The sequence below is a fragment of the Panthera tigris genome, chromosome D1 (genome assembly GCF_018350195.1).
Source record: "Panthera tigris isolate Pti1 chromosome D1, P.tigris_Pti1_mat1.1, whole genome shotgun sequence".
NCBI classification, from domain to species: Eukaryota; Metazoa; Chordata; class Mammalia; order Carnivora; family Felidae; genus Panthera; species Panthera tigris.
In genome coordinates, this window is record NC_056669.1 from 101,145,727 (window position 1) to 101,167,279 (window position 21,553).

Consider the following 21,553-nt stretch of genomic DNA (forward strand, 5'->3'; position numbering starts at 1 on the left):
TGCCTTGTTGACCCTGAGGTGGCAAGCTCTGTCTTTCTTGTCCCTTAGGCCAGTTTAGGTAAACAGAGGTAAACAACCTGCTATAAACAACCTTCCACCCAGTGCCAGGGTTTTGTTTTATATTAACCCAAACCCCTAGCGCTGCATATTTTCAAAACCTCCATTCCATCACCCGCCTGAGTTAATGTTCACAGTTTTATTGTCTCTTTGTGCACATCCATCACCTTGTTTGTAAGCCTTCTGATCCTAATAAAAATGGAGCAAGTACCTTTAATCGGGACTCTTGTCTTCTCCCAGACATTAGCCATCTCTCACATTTTAATCCTGTGTCCTGCTTTCTTGCTGGACAAGAAAGAACTCTAGACCCAGAGTCTACGACAGACAAATAGCATATGATTTCACTTATATGTGGAATTTAAGAGACAGAAGAAAGGGGCACATGAAAAAAGAGAGAGAGAGAGAGACAAACAAAGAAACAGACTTTTAACTATAGAGAACACAGTGATGGTTATTGGAGGGTAATTTGGTTGGGGGATGGGTGAAATAGGTGATGGAGATTAAGGAGTGCACTGTGATGAGCACCGGAAATTGTATGGAAGTGTAGAATCGCTATATTGCACATTTAAAACTAATATTACACTGCATGCTAACTGCAATTTATTTATTTATTTATTTATTTATTTATTTATTTATATTTCTTTTTTTGTTGATTCTTTTTGTTTTTTTAATTTTATTTTCAATTTTATTTTTAATTTACATCCAAATTAGCATATAGTGCAACACTGATTTCAGGAGTAGATTCCTTAGTGCCTCTTACCCATTTAGCCATCCCCCCTCCCACAACCCCTCCAGTAACCCTCTGTTTGTTCTCCATATTTATGAGTCTCTCATGATTTGTCGCCCTCCCTGTCTTTATATTCTTTTGGCTTCCCTTCCCTTGTGTTCATCTGTTTTGTCTCTTAAAGTCCTCATATGAGTGAAGTCCTATGATTTTTGTCTTTCTCTGACTAACTAACTTCACTTAGCATAATACCCTCCAGTTCCATCCACGTAGTTGCAAATGGCAAGATTTCATTCTTTTTGATTGCTGAGTAATACTCCATTATAGATATATATACCACATCTTCTTTATCCACTCATTTATCGATGGACATTTGGGCTTTCCATACTTTGGCTATTGTTGATAGTGCTGCTATAAACATGGGGGTGCATGTGTCCCTTCAAAACAGCACACCTGTATCCTTTGGATAAATTCCTAGTAGTGCAATTGCTGGGTTGTAGGGTAGTTCTATTTTTAGTTTTTTGAGGAACCTCCATACTGTTTTCCAGAGTAGCTGCACCAGCTTGCATTCCCACCAACAATGAAAAAGAGATCCTCTTTCTCCGAATCCTCACCAACATCTGTTGTTGCCTGAGTTGTTAATGTTAGCCATTCTGACAGGTATAAGGTGGGATCTCATTGTGGTTTTGATTTGTATTTCCCTGATGATGAGTGATGTGGATCATTTTTTCAGGTGTCAGTTGGCCATCTGGATGTCTTCCTTGGAGAAGTGTCTATTCATGTTTTTTGCCCATTTCTTCACTATATTCTTTGTTTTTTGGGTGTTGAGTTTGATAAGTTCTTTATAGATTTTGGATACTAACCCTTTATCTAATATGTCGTTTGCAAATATCTTCTCCCATTCTGTCGGTTGCCCTTTAGTTTTGCTGATTGTTTCCTTTGCTGTGCAGAAGCTTTTTATTTTGATGAGGTCCCAATAGTTCATTTTTGCTTTTGTTTCCCTTGCCTCCAGAGACGTGTTGAGTAAGAAGTTGCTGCGGGCAAGATCAAAGAGGTTTTTGCCTGCTTTCTCCTCGAGGATTTTAATGGCTTCCTGTCTTACATTGAGGTCTTTCATCCATTTTGAGTTTATTTTTGTGGATGGTGTAAGAAAGTGGTCCAGGTTCATTCTTCTGCATGTCGCTGTCCAGTATTCCCGGCACCACTTGCTGAAGAGACTGTCTTTATTCCATTGGATATTCTTTCCTGCTTTGTCAAAGATTAGTTGCCCATACATTTGTGGGTCCATTTCTGGGTTCTCCATTCTGTTCCATTGACGTGAGTGTCTGTTCTTGTGCCAGTACCATACTGTCATGATGATTACAGCTTTGTAACATAGCTTGAAGTCTGGGATTGTGATCCCTCCTGCTTTGGTTTTCTTTTTCAAGATCGCTTTGGCTATTCGGGGTCTTATCTGGTTCCTTACAAATTTCAGGATTATTTGTTCTAGCTCTGTGAAGAATGCTGGTGTTATTTTGATAGGGATTGCATTGAATATGAAGATTGCTTTGGGTAGTATCGACATTTTAACAATATTTATTCTTCCTATCCAGTAGCATGGAATCTTTTTCCATTTTTTTGTATCTTCTTCAACTTCTTTCCTAAGCTTTCTATAGTTTTCAGTGTATAGATTTGTCACCTCTTTGGTTAGATTTATTCCTAGGTATTTTATGGTTTTTGGTGCAATTGTAAATGGGATTGATTCCTTGATTTCTCTGTTTCTACATTGTTGGTGTATAGGAATGCAACCAATTTCTGTGCATTGATTTTATATCCTGAGACTCTGCTGAATTCATGAATCAGTTCTAGCAGTTTTTTGGTGGAATCTTTGGGGTTTTCCATATAGAATATCACGCCATCTGCAAAGAGTGAAAGTGTGACCTCCTTCTGACTGATTTGGATGCCTTTTATTTCTTTGTGTTGTCTGACTGCAGAGGCTAAGACTTCAAATACAATGTTGAATGACAGTGATGAGAGTGGGCATCCCTGTCTCATTCCTGACGTTAGGAAAAGCACTCAGTTTTTCCCCAGTGAGGATGATATTAGTGTTGGGTCGTTCATAGCTGGCTTTTATGATCTCGAGGTATGTTCCTTATATTCCTACTTTCTTGAGGGTTATTATCAAGAAAGGATGCTGTATTTTGTCAAATGCTTTCTCTGCATCTATTGAGAGGATCATATGATTCGTGTCCTTTCTTTTATTGATGTGATGAATCACGCTAATTGTTTTGCAGATATTGAACCAGCCCTGCATCCCAGGTATAAATCCCACTTGGTCGTGGTGAATAATTTTTTTAATGTATTGTTGGAGCTGATTGGCTAATATCTTGTTGAGGATTTTTGCATCCATGTTCATCAGGGAAATTGGTCTATAGTTTTCTTTTTTCGTGGGGTCTCTGTCTGGTTTTGGAATCAAGGTAATGCTGGCTTCATAGAAAGAGTTTGGAAGTTTTCCTTCCATTTCTATTTTTTGGAACAGTTTCAAGAGAATAGGTGTTAACTCTTCCTTAAATGTTTGGTAGAATTCCCCTAGAAAGCCATCTGGCCCTGGACTCTTGTTTTTTGGCAGATTTTTGATTACTAATTCGATTTCCTTACTGGTTATGGGTCTGTTCAAATTTTCTATTTCTTCCTGTTTCAGTTTTGGTAATGTATATGTTTCTAGGAATTTGTCCACTTTTTCCAGATTGCCCATTTTATTGGCATATAATTTCTCATAATATTCTGTTATTGTTTTTATTTCTACTGTGCTGGTTGTGATCTCTCCTCTTTCATTCTTGGTTTTATTTATTTGAGTCCTTTCCTTTTTCTTTTTCATCAAACTGGCTAGTGGTTTATCAATTTTGTTAATTCTTTTGAAGAACCAGCTTCTGGTTTCATTGATCAGTTCTACTGCTTTTTTGGTTTTGATAGCATTAATTTTTGCTCTTATCTTTGTTATTTCCAGTCTTCCGCTGGTTTTGGGTTTTATTTGCTGTTCTTTTTCCCAGCTCCTTAAGGCGTAAGGTTAGGTTGTGTATCTGAGATCTTTCTTCCTGGATTGCTTTATACTTTCCTCTTATGACCACCTTTGCTGTGTCCCAGAGGTTTTGGGTTGTGGTGTTATCATTTTCATTGACCTCCATATACTTTTTAATTTCCTCTTTAATTTCTTGATTAGCCCATTCATTCTTTGGTATGACATTCTTCAGTCTCCAAGTATTTGTTACCTTTCCAATTTTTTTCTTGTGGTTGATTTGAGTTTTATAGCGTTGTGGTCTGAAAATATGCATGGTATGATCTTGATCTTTTTGTACTTACTTAGGGCTGGTTTGTGTCCCAGTATATGGTCTATTCTGGAGAACGTTCCATGTGCACTGGAGAAGAATGTATATTCTGCTGCTTTAGGATGAAATGTTCTGAATATATCTGTTAAGTCCATCTGGTCCAGTGTGTCATTCAAAGCCATTGTTTCCTTGTGGATTTTTTGATTAGATGATCTGTCCATTGCTGTGAGTGGGATGTTGAAGTCTCCTACTATTAAGGTATTACTATCGATGAGTTTCTTAATGTTTGTGATTAATTGATTTATATATTTGGGTGCTCTCACATTTGGCGCATAAATGTTTACAATTGTTAGGTCTTCTTGGTGGATAGACCCCTTGATTATGATATAATGCCCTTCTGCATCCCTTGATACAGTCCTTATTTTAAAGTCTAGATTGTCTGATATAAGTGTGGCTACTTTGGCTTTCTTTTGTTGACCATTAGCATGATAGATGGTTCTCCATCCCCTTATTTTCAATCTGAAGGTGTCTTTAGGTCTAAAGTGGTTCTCTTGTAAACAGCATATCGAAGGATATTGTTTTCTTATCCATTCTGTTACCCTATGTCTTTTGACTGGAGCATTGAGTCCATTGACATTTACAGTGAGTACTGAAACATATGAATTTATTGCCATTATGATACTTGTAGAGTTGGAGTTTCTGGTGGTGTTCTCTGGTCTTTTCTAATCTTTGTTACTTTATATATATATATATATATATATATATATATATATATATATATATATAAATTCATCTTTTCTCCCCTCAGAGAGTCCCCCTTGAAATTTTTTGCAGGGCTGGTTTAGTGGTTACAAACTCCTTTAATTTTCATTTGTCTGGGAAAATTTTGATCTCTCCTTCTATTTTGAATGACAGCCTTTCCGGATAAAGAATTCTTGGCTGCATATTTTTCTGATTCAGCTCATTGAATATATCCTGCCACTGCTTTCTGGCCTGCCAAGTTTCTGTGGATAGGTCTGCTGCAAACCTGATCTGTCTTCCCTAGTAGGTTAAGGACTTTTTTCCCTTGCTGCTTTCATGATTCTCTCCTTGCCTGAGTATTTTGTGAATTTGACTATAATATGCCTTGTTTATGGCCGGTTTTTGTTGAATCTAATGGGGGACCTTTGTGCTTCCTGGGTTTTGATGTCTGTGTCTTTCCCCAGGTTAGGAAACTTTTCTGTTATGATTTGCTCACATAACACTTCTACCCCTATTTCCTCTCTTCCTCTTCTGGGACTCTTATGCTTCTGATGTTGTTCCTTTTTAATGAGTCACTGATTTCTCTAATTCTTAAATTGTGCTCTTTTGCCTTAATCTCTCTTTTTTTCTGCTTCATTATTCTCTATAAGTTTGTCCTCTATATCGCTGATTCTCTGTTCTGTCTCATCCATCCTTGCCACCACTGCATCCGTCCATGATTGCAGCTCAGTTATAGCATTTGAATTTCATTCTGGCTATTTTTTTACTTCTTTTATCTCTGCAGAAAGGGAGTCTAATCCAGTTTTGACTCCAGCTAGTATTCTTATTATCGTGATTCTAAATTTTGTTTCAGACATCTTGCTTGTATCTGTGTTGGTTAAATCCCTGGCTGTCATTTCTTCATGCTCTTTTTTGGGGAGTGAATGCCTTCGTTTTGTCATTTTGAAGGGAGAAAAGGAATTCATGAGGTAGAAAAATTAAAATGACAAAATATTAAAATTAAAGAAATATTAAAATTAAAAAATTAAAAACACACACATACACACAAAAATCAAATAAATGACGCTAAATTCTATGTGTGTTTTGTCTCAGTGTTGAAAGTGATTTGACAGATTAGAGAAAAAGAAAAAATAAAGAAAAAAAGGGGGGGGAAGAGAAAAATTAAAAAATTTAAAAAAGGAAATGGTTTGAGAATTTGAAGAACGAATACACTGAAGTAGATGAAAATGAGATGATGGGAGTAAAATAGAATTTGAAAAAACATATGAAAAAGTAAATAATAAGGTAGAAAAATTAAAGAAAATTAAAAAAATTAAAAATAAATATGAATATTTTCTTTTTCTATATTCAAGAAAAGAAACAAAAGAGAGAAAATAGATTTTTAAAAAGAAAAAAAAGGAAATCGTTTGAAAATTTGAAAAAGTGATTACACTGTAGTAGACTAAAATAAAGTGATGGAAGTAAATAGAATTTGAAAAAATTTACATAAAACAAAAAATATCAAAAAAATTAAAGAAAAATATTTTTAATAGAAATTGAAATTAAAAATGAAGTTTTTCTCTTTCTGCATTCAAGAAAAGGAAAAGAAACAAAAAAGAAAAAAGAAGAGAAAAAAAGAAAAAAAAGGAAATTGTGTGAAAATTTGAAAAGGTGAATACACTGAAGTAGATTAAAATAAAATGATGGAAGTAAAGTAGAATTTGAAAAATTCACACAAAAGTAAAAATATGGTAATAAAGATTAAAGAAAAGTATTTTTAATAAAAATTGAAAATAAAAATGAGGTTTTTCTCTTTCTGTATTCAAGAAAAAGAAAAGAAGTGTAAAAGAGAAAAAAAGAGAAGAAAGAAAATTGAATAGATGGACCTGCTAACAGATTGAAGTAGGACTGAAATTATTTCATTTTCCCCTAGAAGTCAGTCTATGTAGCACTTTATAGTCCATAAACTAAGCCGGCGGTGAGACTTGTGTTCTTGAAAGTGAAGTTGGCCCAGGTGGACGGAGCTCAGTGTAACGGCTCTGCTCTCCACTAGATGTCGCTGCTAGCCTACTGGGGCAGATTGTTGCCCCGCTTGTAGATGCGTATGCACATGCGCGGGAGTGGTGAAAATGGCACCACCCAGCTACCCATTCTGTTTTCCCGGATCAGCAATCATGTACCCGTCCTCTGTCTTCAGCTTTCATCCACTCCCCGCTTTTTCACTCTCCATGACCAGGCCCCAGGCAGTACCTTCTCCCAAGTTTTGTCTCAGATGTGGCTGTTTTCTCTGGCCCCTTATTTCCGAAGGACTGCGGCTTTGACCCGTTCTGCCCCTGTGCTAGAGGGTCTCACCGAACAACGGCCGAATGAGCCATGGCCAAATTTTGGCTGCACCCAGGAACACTTGCTGGACCCTGCTGCTGCCGGTGCCCCAAAACTGCGGCCAGATGCCAGCCTGCCCCAGAAAAAGTTCATGAGATAATGTAGCAGCAGCGTTTGAGGGATTATGGAAAATCACAACACACATCTGGCACCAGGCTTCACCCTTAATGACCTTGTTCCAGCACTAGCGAATGTGGCCATTTTCTGGGGTCCGCTGGGGCCAGGTGGCTTCAACAGTCTCAACGGAATGTCCTTCCAGCAGTGGAACCGCTTTTCCCCCTGTGGCCTGAGAACCTCCCGGACCCCATTCTGCTCCTGGGGATTTGCCCTTCCTACCAGAGCACCGCCAGGTATTGAGCTGTGGAGTTGCAGACTGCTCTCCCCTTGTTTACAGTCTTAATGGAATTTAAACCCTCTCCTTTCTCCTTTCTCCCTTTTTATTTTAGTCACTGCAGCTGTTTCCAATTTTCCACTTTCTCTCCAGCTGCTTTTGGGGAGAGGTGATTTTCTGTATTCTCTCCCCCCCCCCAACCCCGTCTCCGTCCTCTCTCCATTCACTAAAGCACCTCCCTTCCTGTACCTTCTCACTCCCCAAGTTCACTTCTTCGTGCTGCATACCTGCTGAATTCTGTAGTTCAGGCTGTGCAGATTGTTGTGTTAATCCTCCAGTCAGTTTTCTAGGTGTGTAGGATGACTTAGTTTTGGTCTGGCTATATTGCATGGATGTGAGACACACAAAAAACTTCCATGCTATTCCGCCATCTTGGCTCTTCCCTCTATCATTTCTTGAAAGTGCACTCTAACTGAAATTTAAATAAAAACTTAAAGATAACACAAAATATGGGAGGAAATACAAAAAGAAAAAAGAAAAAAAAAGCCATAGTGAAATGTCATCTTGGGCTTGCTAGAAGGCTTGAAAAAGTCAATATTTAAGAAATATTTGTGAGGATATAAAGCAAAGGAAACTCTGTTATATTATTGATGGGAATGTGCATTTGTGCAGACATCTTGGGAAACAATATACAGGTTCCTCAAAAAATGACAAATAGAACTACCGTATATTCTGGCAATCCCACTTCTGAGTGTTTATTCAAAAGAATTGTAATAAGATTTCAAAACAATACCTATACTCTCGTGTTTATTGCAGTGTGATTCAAAATAACCAAGATAAGGGAACAAAATAAATGTCCATTGAAAGATAAAAATAAAAGAATTCTGTTTAAAGAACCAAAGGTTATCAGTTTTTCCAAGTTTTGCAGTACACTTTGGGAAGACAGTTTTTGCAGACTGGTTCTAATAAATATGTTTTGTGAATTTTAATGTATTTTTCTTTGGAAATGCAGGTACACTTTGAGTGGCTTGGTTGCCTGACAACAGGTTTCTCCCTACATAAGTAGCATCCTCATATACATGATGACTCAGAACATACAAGTATACACCTATAACTGACTTTGATAATGCCTGTTAAATCCTAAAATATGATAGTTGCCCTACCAACGTGTGGTAAGCAAAGGAAATAATGGAAAAACAGAATGATATACTATGGTGTCATTTCTAAGTACTACGTGGAAAACAAGTGGAATATTACCGCATTTCACAACACACACTAATGAACTCCTGCTGGCTGGAGATCAGATGTGAAAGGCAAGGAAGTAAAACAAACAGAAGATAATTACATGTATTTATGTGCATATATATATTATTCAGTTCAGATGCATTTTTAAATCTGCATATAAGCCATAAACTATGCAAAGAAACATGGCCAAAGTTGATAATTGAGCCTATGTCTGTCAAGCTATAGCATTCATGGAATAAAACAATATAGTTTTGACTATATATTTATTGTTCATTCAATCACCAAACATACATTGAACACCTATTACATGCCAGGCTGGGGCATCAAGCATTAAGTGATGACCATGAACATCCTTTTTCACTAATCTCGTCTACAGGGAGAGCCTGACACAGAGCCTGAACTCGCAAACCACAAGATCATGACCTTGAGCCGAAGTCAGATGCTTAACCAGCTGAGCCACCCAGGCACCCCAGTAGGGTTTGTTACTATTTTGCTGGGCCCTTTCTTCATTTATGATCCAAATAGTGACCTCTGGACTCCTTGGAAAGCCGTACTGTAAAAATAATTTCTTTCATCTTTCTCAATCCCTACTTTCTTTAAAGAGGCTTTTATTTTTTTATTACCCTGGCTAAAATATTCTGTTACATTCTCTCTTGGTTCCTTGATTATCTTTATCACCGAAATAACCATGGGTATATAACCATTTTTAATCTCTTTGTTTGTCTTTCAACTGCACTAGCCTGACCTTCAGGAGGACTTTGCCTCTCAATGTGAACAGTACCCAGTAAAGTGTCAGGCACGTGAGAGGCATATGTAAAAATTTGTTGAATTAATTATTGATTGTAACATTCTTTGAGTCCCATTTCCTATTTATTAAATAGCATCTTGACCCATGTCATAACCCAACACAGGCACAAAAACTGGCAGAAATCGTGATGAAAACAATAAAGACAAGCCAAAATATTCTAAGGTCTTAGAGGCAATTGACCTCCTTCAAAGTCAGTGTACTAAAATTAAATGCTTTTTTAAAGGTTTTATTTATTTAAATTCAAGTTAGTTAACATACAGTGTAGTATTGGTTTTAGTAGTAGAACCCAGTGATTCATCATTTATAGAAAACACTCAGTGCTCATCCCAACAAATGCCCTCCTTAATGCCCATCATTAAGCTCATCCCTCTACCCACCTCATTTAGCTCATTTAGCTCATCCCTCATTTAGCTCATCCCTCTACCCACCTCTCCTCCAGAAACCATCAGTTTGTTCTTTGTATTTAAGAGTCTCTTATTGTTTGCCTCTGTCTCTCTTTTTATTTTTTCATCCCTTTCCCTTATGTTCATCTGTTTTGTTTCTTAAATTGCACATATGAGTAAAATCATATGATATTTGTCTTTCTCTGACTGACTTACTTTGCTTAGCATAATACACTCTAGTTCCATTCATGTTGTTGCAATATCTTCTTTACCACATCTTCTTTACACATTTATCAGTCGATGGATATTTGGGCTCCTTCCATACTTTGGCTATTGTCAATAATGCTGCTATAAACATTGGGGTACATGTGTCCCTTCAAAAGAGCACACCTGTACCCTTTGGATAAATACCTAGTAGTACAATTGCTGGGTCATATGGTAGTTCTACTCTTAATTTTTTGAGGAACCCCCATACTCTTTACCAGAATGGCTGCACCCCTTTGCATTCCTACCAACAGTGCAGAAGTGTTCCCCTTTCTCTGCATCATTGCCAACATCTGTTGTTTTGAGATGTTAATTTGAGCCATATTAAATGCTTTTTTTAAAAAGGCCTTCAAAAGAAGACAGAGTGTGGCTTTCAATGAGTCATAGGTTACACAAAACATGGTTTATCTGCTAATTTCTTGGATTTGTTGCTACATTCCAGAAAACAAAACACAGAAGTATGGTTGAAAGAGTATTGTACCTGGAAAAAATAAGAGTGTGACCCAAGTTATGAGGTCATGGGCATTGATTCTTCATGTGTGCCAGGCTGAACATCTGTAAAAATAGAATTCACCTCCTTCTTAGGACACAAAAATCAATAAATCACTAGAGCATAGCCAACACTTTATTAAAGACTTGCAATGCATTCTGAATTTTACATGCATAAGTGTAAATACAGTGACAAAATCTCAGCAAGGTATTATATAAGTAGAGAGGATCAGGAATGTAAAAGGCCCTTTGTAAATTATCTACTCCAAATGGGAAGGTGCTATTAGAGAGTGCTATGGCTACATACTTCCTGAATAATTAACTTTTTCTCATTTTGTTGATACATAGTTGACATATCACATTGTATTAGTCCCAGGTGTACAACATAATTGTTTGATATACATATATATTGCAAAATGATAACCACAATAAGTTTAGTTAACATAAATAACTTTATGTAGTTATTAATTTTTTTCTTGTGAAGAGAACTTTTAAGATCTGCTCTTTTAACAACAAACGTACACTATTGTTAACTATAGTCACCATGTTTATATTACATTCCCAAGACATATTTACCTTGCAAGTAGAAGTTTCTATCTTTAACCATAATATACTTGTTATTGGCTTTTGTTTAAAGAGTCAAGGCTAAGCTTCCAGAAAATTGAGGGATCTCAGCACCTTGTGAGCTAAACAGAAGTAGCGTCAAGTCACTGATTATGATTCTAACATAATAATAATTTAACAGGACTTAGCAAAGAGCCTCTCATACCCTAGTCACAAACAAACACTGAGAATATTTTTTATTTTATTTTATTTATTATGACAGAGGAAAGAGAAAGAAGGCATGGGAAGGACAGAAAGAGAGGGAGAAAGAATCCCAAACAGGCTCAGCACTACCAGTGCAGAGCCTGATGTAGGGCTTGAACACAAACCATGAGATCATGACCTGAGCCAAAACCAAGAGTTGGAGGCTGAACTGACCGAGCCACCCAGGCGCCCCAACACGGAACGTATTCTTAAAGCATTGGGGTTCAATAATCCATGTACTTCAGTTTAACATTTTAAAACTCATTTCTGTTCAATAACAAGTGAGAAAATTGTAATCTGAAGATATATCACTTCTCAATGGCACACAGTAATAAAAATTGAATCTTAACACAAAAGTAGGACTCCCATCACCCAGCCCATGCCCTACATCTTGTGTCTATATCACCTCTCAATCTGTAGTACAAATGGTATCTAGTTTACCTACTCAGAGGAAGATTCTTCTTCTCACACGTCCTCCTGAATGAATCTTTGACCTCTTTGTTTCTCAGGCTGTAGATAAGGGGGTTCAACATGGGGATCACGGCTGTGTAGAACACAGAAACCACTTTATTGATGTCCAGGGAGAAACTAGAACTGGGGCGTACGTAGATAAAGAAGAGTGTCCCATACAGGATGGAGACAGCAGTCAGGTGTGAAGAGCAGGTGGAGAAGGCTTTGCGCCTCCCCTCAGCAGAGCGGATCCTCAAGATAGTGACCACGATGTAAATGTAGGAAACCAGGATGATCACACCACTGAGCACTCCTAGAGCTCCAGCCAAGATGAAAAGTAAAACCTGATTGACCTGGGTGTCTGCACATGCCAGGGAGAGAACAGGAAGAAGGTCACAGAAGAAGTGATTGATGGTATTTGGACCACAGTAAGGCAGGCGAAAGGCAAATGTCGTATGCGTTATGGCGCTTATAAGACCCATGGTATAAGGCCCTACCACCAGCTGCACACAGATTCGCCGGGACATAATGAGTGTATACAACAAGGGCTTACAGATGGCCATATACCTGTCATAAGCCATGGAGGCCAACAGGAAACACTCTGTCACTACAAACTGACCAAAAAACCATAACTGGGCAGCACAACCCAAGAAAGAGATTACTTTTTTTTTCACAAAGATGTCTGTCAACATCCTGGGACCAATGACAGAAGAGGAGCAGACATCCACAAAGGACAAGTGGCTGAGAAAAAAGTACATGGGAGTGTGGAGCCGGGAATCCATCCAAATGAGGGTGATCATCCCCACATTTCCCAGAAGAGTGACCAGATAAACCAAGAGAAACACCACAAACAGAACAACCTGGTGCTGGAAGCAATTTGTTAAGCCCACAAATAAAAACTCAGTCACCAAAGTTTGATTTCTAAATTCCATTTCTCTGATTTAATCTGTAATGAGAGAAAGATTTTTCATTACAATTAATTTATAATTAAATTGTTTTTAAAAATGAATTTAACTTCTTTGGGGCACCTGGGTAGCTGGGAGTTGGCTAAGTCGTTGGCTAAGCGTCTGACTCTTAATTTTGGCTCAGGTCATGATTTCATGGTGCTTGGATTTGAGCACCTAGTCAGGCTCCAAGCTGACAGCATGGACCCTCCTGGGACTTCCTCCCTCGCCTCTCTCTTGGCCCCTCCCTCACTCTCGGGCGTGCACCCTCTCTCTCAAAATAAACAAATCAATGTAAAAAACTGAATTTAACTCCCAACATTTTTCAAGTTCATAGGGTAGACTGAGAGATCACACTCTTGACTTCTACCTCCAAATGGCCATCCTCAGTATTTGCTATCTGTGTGATACTAAACACTGAACCTCTCTCAGCACTTGAGTTTATTCCCGATCACAAGATTTTTGAAGAAAATCACAGAAGTTTAGACCGAGATGTGACCTTTGGTGACCTTCTAAAGCAAGTCCTCTAACTGTGCCAGATCCCATTTTTTAAAATTCCTACATTGCACAGAGTATCCTTTAAGAAACATCTTCTAGACAGAAAGCATTATGTGAATTTTTATGAACTCAGGCAAATACCTTATCTACCCTAACTGTAGGTTCAGGGTATTAGAAATGTAACTTCTTTGCCGATTCCTTTAGACTCTAGATAAACAGTCAGTTGTGGTGTGTAAAAGACAGACTTGTGATTCCAAAAAGGAGGGCAAGCTCATACCTGGGAGGATGGCTTTGACCAGGGATTAAAATCTTCCACAGGATCTCCTTGGTGACACCTTACAAACAGCTACATTCCTCCAGCCATTGGTGTATGTACCCATTAATCTCATCAAAGTCCATCAAATTTGTTAGTTCATCAAAGAATAAACTACTTCTTAAATATTGAGTAAGTGTTGTAACCAATTAAGTACTAATAAGAGCTGGAAAAGAAAAACAATAATTTAGGGATGAAAAGGACACACATGAGCATTTATCCCAAAGAAAAGAAAATTTATGCCCACACAAAAGCCTGTAAATTTTGTTGACACAAGCTCTATTCATAATGGCCAGAAATCTGGAACAACGCAAATTCCTACCACACATAAATGGTTACACAATCTGGAATGTCCATACCAGGGAATACTATTCTGTCAGAAAGAGGAAAAAATATGATACAGATACAAGCTTGAATGGGTCTCAAGGTCATTACACTGAGTTGAAAAAAGCCCATCTCAAAGTTCAGAACTCTATTTTTACATTATCTTCTCAAAATGGTAAAATTATAGAAAGTTAGAACAGGTTAGTAGTTGTCAGAGATTGGGAAAGGCAGGGAGCGTGAAGGTGCGACTGTAAAGGTGTAGCACAGGGACATCCATGTAGAGATGGAAGAATTCCGTACCTTGATGGTTGAGTTGGTTAAACAAATCTCTCTCCACATGAAGTAAAATGGTATAGAGCAATCCACACATCACACCAATCTCCATTTCCTGTATTTGATGCTGCGCTGTAGTTGGTAAGATGTAGCCATTGGGGAAACCTGGGTGAAGGGGATGGGAGCCTCTCTGTACTACCTTTGAAGCTGCTTATGAAAATTTATCTCAGAATAACACTCTTTTATAAAAGAAAAGGGGGGTGAATGAACGGGAAGTGAGAGAAACATGAAGTAAGGGTAATACCCAAATAAAACGGGAAACTGAGGAAGACAAACGCACATTCTGGATGTTGAAATAATCATCATGATTACAACAGCACAATCACACAAAAATACCAATGGGCTGTGCGGCAGGAGAAGTATCGACAGAATTCTAACATTTTTCCCTGGTAAGAAAGCTTGAAAGGGCTTTTGCTTAACAGGAAGTTGAATAACAGGAAGTAATGAAATGAAAACCCACTCCTGTTGTCCCAGAAGCAATGGAGCTTGGAAAGGAAAGGCCTGGTGGGGCAGAATTTAAGAATAGTCAGAAAAGCTATACTGTAGTTAGTGACATGTTTCCAGAGTTTAGTATTTTCTAAACATGCAAAGCCATTGCAGGTCATTTATGTGTGTATTTGCTATTTACTCAAAGAAGATATAAACAAAGTGTTTTCAGTGCCACAGTAGATTTGGGTTATGAAGACATTTTATGAGGATGAAACTAGAATTTCCCCATCTATGATCTCAACCAACTCAAACTATCGTGTGAAAACCATAGTTTCTGACTGTCAAAATGCATATTGCTTTCTTTCTTCCAACCTTGCTTAACGCAAAAATTCTAGCTTAGAGCCATCGTGATCCTAGATATGCGTGTGACTTCGGGTAAGAGCAGCATGGAATTCAGGTCAGCAGATTCAGTGGTTTGTTTTCTACTTCTCAAACTCCATGTAGGTCAAGCGAAGAAATTAAAAGCCAAAGAGGCCAAGGCCTCTTCTTCGTTCCCCTGAGCGTCCCATTCGCCATAAATCTTGCAGCACATTTCACTATCTCTATGCCAAACACAAAATTCAACCGACATGTTCATTCAAGTTAGGTCATTTAAAGCAAGAGACACGGATGGAATGTTTCCCTTGCACCAAATTATTCTTCGTGGTAAGCTTAGAGACGATGCTTTTCCAGACATCTAAAATCATTTTTTGATATTTTTTGATACCTACGCTCCTGAAAGCCATTTAGGAATTCACTCAATGTACCCATCTGAAGAAACATCCCTACAGCCGTTGCCTGCTTATGTCATAGTAAGTTATGAAAGTAGCATTCCCTGACATGAAAATGAATTACCCTACAAACGTAGTAGACTGGTCATTCTTCTCAGCTTCTTCAGGTGTCTAGGGAGATAAACAACACAATGATACCATCTTGAAGCCTGGGCATTCCAACAGCGCTTTAAAACGGGGTTCATTGACTCCATTCTGCACAACACATCAGAGAGATTTTTCTAAAGGGCTGTGTGTAAATTGGAGCCAAGTCCCTCAGGGCATCAAAAGCTCAGGAGATTGGGCCTATAGAGAAGATATTAAAGTTCTCTCAAGAGAACAGTACTGTGACTTGAATCCATTGTCATTGTACAAAATAAACCTACCTCTCCCTTTGAGACTATCCCCTCACACACTTCCAAATCCCGTTTTGAGCCTTCCCTGTTGCATAATGAGCACCGGCCCTTGGTGCTGTGCAGGTTGGGGAATCTAAAATTAAGCCTGGTCTCAGAAAGTTTGTAATCAGAAGGTGAGTCTGGGCACACAGCAGCACGAGGGACCCCGTGGTCAGTCCATGACTTACGAGGATGGTAGGATCGTTGTGACCAGAGATGTTGAAAAGAGTCTCTTAGTTGTGACTAATCTCAAGGGAAGGAAGCTATAGGCACATAAAAATAAAGTGGATTGGGGTGTTATGCAGCAGAGGAGAGCTATCACTTGGGACAGAATTTTTGAGAGACAAAAGCAGTCGACATTGGAGGTACAAAAATTTCAAATACAAAGGTAGAAGACTGGGTTTGGGATCAAACTTCATAAACACTTCATGAAGCAAAGCAGTTTGAATTTATTTCTGTAAGCAGTAAGGAATCCTTCAAGGAATTTCAGAAAACAGGTGACATCTATTTATTCACACACACACAAGAAAAGTTGCCACAGAACGTCAGTCTTGTCACAGGAGAAGTTTACTCTATGCAAGGCATTCTTCAAAGTGCTTTGAGAGTATTAACCCATTTAGTCCTCCTAAGAGCTCAATGGAGGGGATGAATAGAAAGATCTAGATTCTCTTACCTGCCATCACCTCATGCAGTCCACTTGCTATTCTTGGAACAGGCAGAACAGGATTCTACCTCAGAATCTTCCTCTCTTTTCCTTCGGCTCCTGTTGTATTTTCCTCCAGGTATCTGTGCAATTTTCTTCAGATTTCGGCTCATCGTGGAGGCCACCTTTAATCATCCTTTGTAAAAGAGTACAGTTAACCACACCCCAACCCTCCTACACTTCCCCTCTTTATCTAGTTTATTTTTCTTCAATCAATTACCGTTACATACCATTGAATTTGTATTGCATCATAGCACTCTATCACAACAAGTATAAATTTTGTTTCGTTTTTCCACAATACACCTCCAGCTTCTGGAATAGTGCTTTAAGGAGTAAGTGTTCAATTAATATTTTTACACAAATGAGGACATTAATAAGTGGACACATAATTTTAAGAATGTGGCTGCAGGAACAGAAATCAGGAGATTAACTTCTTCTAGGTGTTGGGTAATGTGAACTTCCTGTGAGAATGGAAAGGAATTAAATTATTTCTTTGAGAGACCATCCTAGGGAGATCAAACCTGAATGGATATGTTTGCAGCTGGATGAGAGAGAGATGAGCCAAGGTTCAATTCTAAGAGCGAGATTTGGGACAATGCTTATCTATCTTCCTTGGCCTCAACTGCCTAGCTGAACTTTGACTTCTTCCCTTATACACCTTCTGGAATTATTTTCCACCAAGATCACGACTGGCCCAAAAGACCAAAACTTGGTCTCACCGCACAGATCACTGGGCTTTAGAGATACAAGTCCATTTCTACTGTCTTTGGAAAAGACATGGGACACTAGTCTCACTGATATGATTAGTGGTATCTCTTCTCTCTATACCAGACCGGCAGTAGGAGACAATGTTACAGAAATACAGAGATAACTAATGTCCGTGGTGATAATAGGATCCCCAGACAGTAAAGACCAGTATGTAGCACTAAACTACCAGAAAGCAGGCAGAGACGATCTAACTAAAAGAACATAAATCTTTTATTCTCCCATCTTCTCTAGTATTTACTTGAATGCTTTACTATTTTCCTGCCATCCCAGTTATACTACAATAAGGAATTTGCTGCCACATTTCTAATTGCTAATGTGTTATCTTATATTTTCTATCTAATAGGGTGATTCTCCATAGTTATCTTTCCGATTGTCACGCCTGGTGTGAATTTCCTATACAAGAAAACTGAAAAATGGAATGTGAAGTGCTAAACATATCATGCATAAATTCCCAAACTACTCATCTATCTGTTTTTAGATATCCTTTTCTATTATATTGGGGTTTTTTTTTTTTTCGGTTCTACTATCATGACAGCTAGTGTCATGGTAAGGAATTCATTTTTATGGGAGAGAGTATCTTCTCTCACTCTCTACACTTTGATATTTCTTGCTTCGGCTATGTAAGGTTAACAGAATTTAATATATCTGAATTATGAGGTGTAGAATTCATGAAGCCATAGACAGCACAGTATGACAGCTGAGAACTCTGAGAATACCAGAGATTTCTGAGGTTAAATGACCATTTAAATGTATACATCACAACATATTGATGATAGACCAGATAATCTTGGAGGTTGACCCAGAACTTCCCCTCTTATTTCCCCTGTTGTCACAGCAATGAAGGGGACAGAGGTGGAAGCAGATTGAACAAGGGGTTAAGAGGAAAATGCTGGATTATATTTTGGCTTCATATGAAACCCTTGTATTTATTCATTCAATACATCAACATTTACTGATTACCCATGATGTAGCAAGCATGTTCCAGGTGCTTTGGATACATCAGTGAGCAAATCAGTTAAAAGGAAAAAAAAAAAAAAAAACCAAACCGTTGATGTGATTAAATCCTCAACATCACAGCCATGAAAATATTTGGGGCTCCATGTATGTTGAATGTGTCAGTCCTCGTGTCAGCATTCACAAAACCTCTTCTGAAAATATGATCAACCTCCTAAGAAACAGGACAACTAACTTCATCAACAATCACATGAGCTTGTTTGCGGCCTAGTCAAATTGCTGCATTAGATAAACATTGCATCACAGGTCCTCCTGTTACGACATCTAAAATAGGCCCACTCCTCTTCCCTGAAAACCCATTATTTTTCTTTATAGACTTAAGAGTCTATAAATAAATTTGACATTGTACATTTATTATCATTCCATGAACCATCAGAAGAAACAACCCATAAGTGTGACCCTGATGTGGAAGAAAGCAAGAGACTGAGTTTAAAACTCGATAAACGTATTTTCCGGTCCTTCCTAGATTTAGCCAGCCTACAAATCCACAGGCACTAATGCAAATAGCCATAGTATGCAAGTGATTTTTCTGAGAAGAGTGCCAGCCTCAAAGAAGAAGGGTCTCATGAAACACATGAGAGAGTTGAAGTCTAATCATGGACCATTTAGTGAGAAAACATGCTATTTTCAGGACATCAAAGGACAAAAAACAACAACAAAAAACGGGCGGGTGGGGGGGGGAATAAGATGGCGGAGTACTAGCAGGACCCTAGGCTTGCCTTATCCTTCAAACACAGGGAGATAAATATCAAATCATTCCGAATACCCAAGAAATTGATCTGAGGTCTCAGAGAAAACTTCAAAAAAGAAAAAACAAAAGAGTTTCCTCATAGGAAGATGCAAGATGCTGTAACATTAAAAAGAAAAATAGAGCCAATGATTTGGGCTATTTGTGGAGGACTCAGTTTAGAAGTGAGATAGTTCCTCAAAAGTCAAGGGCAAAAAAAAAAAAACAAAGAAAATCAAGGGCAATCTACATCATCTCTCATACACCAATCTCATGAGAAAGATCAGAAAGGGAAAGGATGGGAACAGAGGGAAAAGAGGCAGAGAAAAGGGAACAAAAGAAAGGAGAAAAGAACAAATGTTGCTTGAGGAGACGAATGGCCATGGCTGGCCTTTGAAGAGTGGAAGAAAGGACAGACAACTTTAGTTTCAAAACCCCACGTAAGAGCAGAGTAGGCTGCTAGTACCACGGCAGCTAGAGCAGTGGAAATAAAAGTCGTCAGGAATACACTCGACTGTAACCTAGAAGCACTTGCACGCAGAGTAATCCTGGCACGTGATCCTTCCCAGAGGAGTGATGAGGGTCCTCCGACAGCTTGGGTGCAAAAGACTTCAAAGGCACACACTTTCCCTTGTAACATGAATAAGGCCTGAGGATCTAATGGAAAACATGGTGACTGTGGTTGACAACACTGTATTGTATGAAGTGAAATGTGCCAAGAGAGTAGAACTGAAAGGTTCTCGCCACCCCCGAAAGGCAACTATGTGAGGTGAGGGATGTGCGATTTAACTCGATGGGGAGAATCCCGTCACAGGGTACACGTATATCAAACCTTCCTTATTACATTATTTGCAATTTAAATATCTTACAATTATATTTGTCAATATGCCTCAATAAAGCTGGAAAAAATTTAAAAGAGGTAAGCCATCAATGAGCAGAAAAAGAATGAGATGAAGTTGATGTGGAAAGACGTATGACCTTAAACCACACCTGGGTCCAGGTTGTTAAGAAAGATGATAATTAGGACTTAAAGTAACTATGTGCCTTATATTTGTTTTGTTCACTCGCTCACTTAACATGTATTCTTGAGAACTTCCTATGTGTTAGGTGCTCTTATATGTATCATCGATTAATCTGTGTACAAACCACACATGACATTGGCCTCCTTGCAATTTTCCACCTAAGGCCTCAATGTATTGTTGTTAAAGGGTTATAGTTTCATTACACTTTTTTGCGCTCAGTTATTTTTAACAAAGATGTGTGAGACTATAAGATACTGAGTTGTAAAGTCTCGCATTTGATATATTGAATCAAGGAATGGAAAGGGAGAACAAGTCCCTAGAAAAGAAAACTGGAAAAATGGGTGGTATCATTGCCAGGAAATTCTTTTTTTCTTTTCTTCCCAGTGTATAAAAAGATGGCATTCATAGGAGTTGGACATATTGTGTACAATCGCAGAACTTTAGATAAAAAAGTAATATAAATGACATTGAGTCTTTTACCCTCAGTTTACAAAGTAAGACGTTGAGAACCAGAAATGGTATAGAATTTATCCTCTTTTAATCCTTTTTTCTTTTTGAAATGCCAGAGAAATTTATTTTAAATGGCACGGTTTTAGTCTAAAAATTATTTCGATCTGAAAGAGAACTCCAGCATGTCATGATTCTGTACACTCTGAAATAAGAATGATTAAAGTGTAACTACCAATTAATATCCAGGCACACGCAAATTGAAGACTGTCGCATTACTATGTTGTACACGGGAAACGAACCCAACACTGCACGTTAACGTTTAATCCTCTTTCTAATGGGAAGAGTCAAGGTTCAAACTGTCAACTCCTTAAGTCTAGTCCACCTCTTTCTTAGTACACGTTTTGTAATTCCACCTGAACATTGGTAAAAGCACCGTCCGAATTCCCTCCCGAGCAGAAAACTCTTCCTAACAAATGTCCCTCTAAATGCCCCTTTTACTTCCGTCTTCCTCAGGCAGTAAAGGAGCAGACTCAACATGGGCATCCATGTGGAATAGAATGCAAAATCGAATTTATTAGCGTACTGAGATGAACTTGAACGAGGACGTATGCAAAGGAAGAAAAGTGTCCCATGCGTGATGGCCAGAGCAGCCAAGCACGAGGAGCAGGTAGGGAAAACTTGCTGCCTGCATTTAGCAGATTGGATATTCAGAAGGTTTGAAGGATAAAAATGCAGGAGGCCAGGATGTTGAGGGCACACAGGATTCCTATGAATCCAGCCATAATGGAAAGAACCAACTTACTCTTCTGGGTAGCAGCACATGCCAGGGAGGGAAAAGGGGGAATGTCACAGAAAAGGT

General features: G+C 38.4%; 1 protein-coding gene across 1 annotated transcript; it reads right to left on the reverse strand.

The window, feature by feature from the left end:
* Positions 1-11,952: 11,952 nt before the first annotated feature.
* LOC102965709 (olfactory receptor 1002-like) lies at positions 11,953-12,897 on the reverse strand. The gene has a single exon (XM_007088840.1). The coding sequence runs from the start codon at positions 12,895-12,897 to the stop codon at positions 11,953-11,955; it is 945 nt and encodes a 314-aa protein (XP_007088902.1).
* Positions 12,898-21,553: the final 8,656 nt, after the last annotated feature.